This window comes from Mesitornis unicolor, unplaced genomic scaffold, assembly GCF_000695765.1.
Source record: "Mesitornis unicolor isolate BGI_N332 unplaced genomic scaffold, ASM69576v1 scaffold31542, whole genome shotgun sequence".
NCBI classification, from domain to species: Eukaryota; Metazoa; Chordata; class Aves; order Mesitornithiformes; family Mesitornithidae; genus Mesitornis; species Mesitornis unicolor.
This window is the reverse complement of record NW_010169019.1, coordinates 20,508-23,264: the sequence shown is the minus strand read 5'-3', so window position 1 is coordinate 23,264 and position 2,757 is coordinate 20,508. Positions and strand designations below refer to the sequence as shown.

Sequence of the window (2,757 nt, the reverse complement as noted above, 5' to 3'; positions counted from 1 at the left end):
TCCTGCTGTGAACGCATTAACTACAAAATCCATAGCTCAGCGATCACACTAACATCACGTCAACCCTGGTGACCTTCACGTGCAACACAGCTACCTATTTTGGGCACCTGCTGCTGCCCAGAACTGCAGCTTACAAGAGCCACGCAGGCTCAGCAATGCGAACACATTGATTTCCTTCCAATAGCAGCAGCCCTCCAAGGCAAACATTTTTCCTGGTGATATTTTAAAATAATCATACTGATAAGTTTAATAAGGAACAAACGTTTCAACTGTTAATTTTGCACATACATTCAACATTTCCACGAGGTATGTGTTTTCCAGTGTCAAGATAACAGCACAGAACATCTATCCAGGATGACAGTAATTTGTCCTGTGAAGGAATGCACAGGAGACCTGCAAGCCTCATGTGATATCTGCCAACCCCACAAAGATGTCCAAATACCACCAGAAATCTTTAGTGGCAATAAGATGCTTAACCCGATCCCCTGAAGTCAAATACACTCCTATATCTGTGAGTGTTCACCTGCAAGATATGTATTTACATGAATTTTAAGTGACAGAAACACCTTAATAACGGCCTGTTGACGACATTTGTTAGTAGTTTTTGTGAATAAATATCATTTAAATGTACATTTCATATCTGCCTTAACTTCAGACTACCATCTCTTCTCAGTATGCTAGCATTAAAGACTAACCTCAATCCAGTTATTTCCATTCTAGAAAACTGCATAATGCTACCACATATTAATCCTTAGAAGTGTGATAGTGACAGTAAAATAATTCTTGTTTTGTCACAGACTCTCGAGTCAGTACCATGCTTTTCTCATCTGCACTGAGGAAGATGCTGCCATGTTCAGGAATATACACTCATGTTAGAAAATGCGCAGAAGCAGGGATCTGCTGATTCTCTGAATCTTTACCCTGGCTTGGAAGGAGAGATGTGGAAAAACAGGCTGAGAATGCAGCAGTTGGGAGTTACAAAAAAATCATATATAATAAGATCTACTTACCCAGATGTAGACGTATGCGGCTTTTCGTCTGTACCTGTGTAACAATCAAGAGTCACTTCTTGCAACCCACGTTTTTAAAAGAAATATCCCTCAAACAGACTCCTACTACAGCAGCAAGTTCAGAAATGCACACTTTCTTGTATTTCATGTATTTACATGTTCAGTAGCATCAAGGGAAAAAAATTAACTATCTTTCCTTTAGCATGAACATTCATGCATGGTTTGAGGTAAATCAGTGGCCTGATCCCACCAAAAAGGAATAACCCCACTTCTGGGAAGTGCTTCTACTGTTTAACTTACCCAGTTTCTGGTTCTGTCTGAACCAAGCCCACAGCTGCATGACCTGATTTAACCCAATAACCCAGAAGAAAACGAGGCAAACTACCAAAAGTACAGTTTTCTCCTCATCAGTGAACCCACAGAAAAAAAGCATGACAAACTTTTTCTCTATTCAGCAGCAACAGGCTAACATTAACTCATCAGTCTTGTGCATTCACACACATTTCCACAGGACAAAACAAACCAAAAACATTCAACATGCAAAACGGCCAGACCCTGGCAAGTGCTTGATAAGTATTTTTTCTCTCCTTACCTTTTAGTCTCTTTAACTCTGCGTCTTCTGTATCAACAGTTTTTCTCTTGACAGGATGAGCTGATGTGCTAGGAGCCGCAACAGTTGCTGTCTGCTTTGTGCCTTTTAATTCTGCAACTCTCTGTAAAGAAGTACAAATTTCAGGAAAGCTTTCCTAGCAGGAACTTCTGGATTGCAGCTTAAAATACAGCCCATTTAGAAGAGTTTATTAAAGTGAGCGAGTGTATTTCTAGAACAAGATCACTGAAATAGACATCATGGATACCGAGACCAACGTTTCTGTCAGCCTCTTGAACAGTGTGACACGGGGACAGAGGAATTCACACTTGCACAAGGGAGGCTGTACAAGTGAGAAAGAAAGACTAAGATCAGTGACATTTACAGCAGTAAGGAAAGAGCAACAAGGCTGGACTGATCCTCAGGTCCTGGAATATTAAGTGTTTTAAAACTAAACCACAGTACTATTACACATCATTGTGCCTTGCCACAATTATCTACTCAAAACGCAGGCAATGAACTAGGAATCCCTCCAGTTCTTTTGGTGTTTTCCTCAATACTTTTAAAATTAAATACAACATTTCAGTTTCTGCTAAGCAGCAGTAGCGGAATTTAGAAGGATTAAAAAAAAAACCTAAGATCTAAGGTTGCATCTAAGTTACAATCTCCCTAAAATTATTTTACAAATGCTTTACTGCTAAATTATTCAAACCACATTTTTTCTTAATGACGTGTAAGCTGTCACTTGACATACAGGTAACAAAGTAAACCCAAGGAGGCTTTCCAAGTGCAAGCTGTGGACAAGTGATGGTTATGTGGGAACAGTACCACCTTAAGAGTACGCCCTCTAAAAGACAGGGGACGATTCTCTCAAGTGCTGGCCTTTCAATAGCTACTCAGGCTTTATGAAAACCAAAGACGACAAAACAATCACGCTCGTTTTCACTCTACTCCCTCCTGGCTGATGCTCAACTGTTACCTATTAGCGTACAGCTCAAAAAGCAGCACCCCCCCGGCCTCCGTCAGCGCGGCGCGACCTCCCCTCTCCTCCCCCTTCTCACGTGGTGCCCAAGTACTTCTGAACAACAAAAACGCAGCCAGCGCCGAGCCGAAACCCGCACTGCTCGGCCTAGGGGCGGCCAGGACCATCGAAGCACC

General features: G+C 41.6%; 1 protein-coding gene across 1 annotated transcript in view; it reads right to left on the bottom strand.

Annotated features, from left to right (window-relative positions):
* Window positions 1-2,757, bottom strand: part of ZNF830 (zinc finger protein 830) — an 11,081-nt gene that overhangs the window by 7,917 nt on the left and 407 nt on the right. The window contains exons 3-4 of the mRNA XM_010179231.1: window positions 1,603-1,723; window positions 1,011-1,044 (exon numbers count right to left, since the gene is read on the bottom strand). Of these exons, the coding sequence (XP_010177533.1) occupies window positions 1,011-1,044; window positions 1,603-1,723 (155 nt within the window). The remainder of the gene's footprint in view (window positions 1-1,010; window positions 1,045-1,602; window positions 1,724-2,757) is intronic.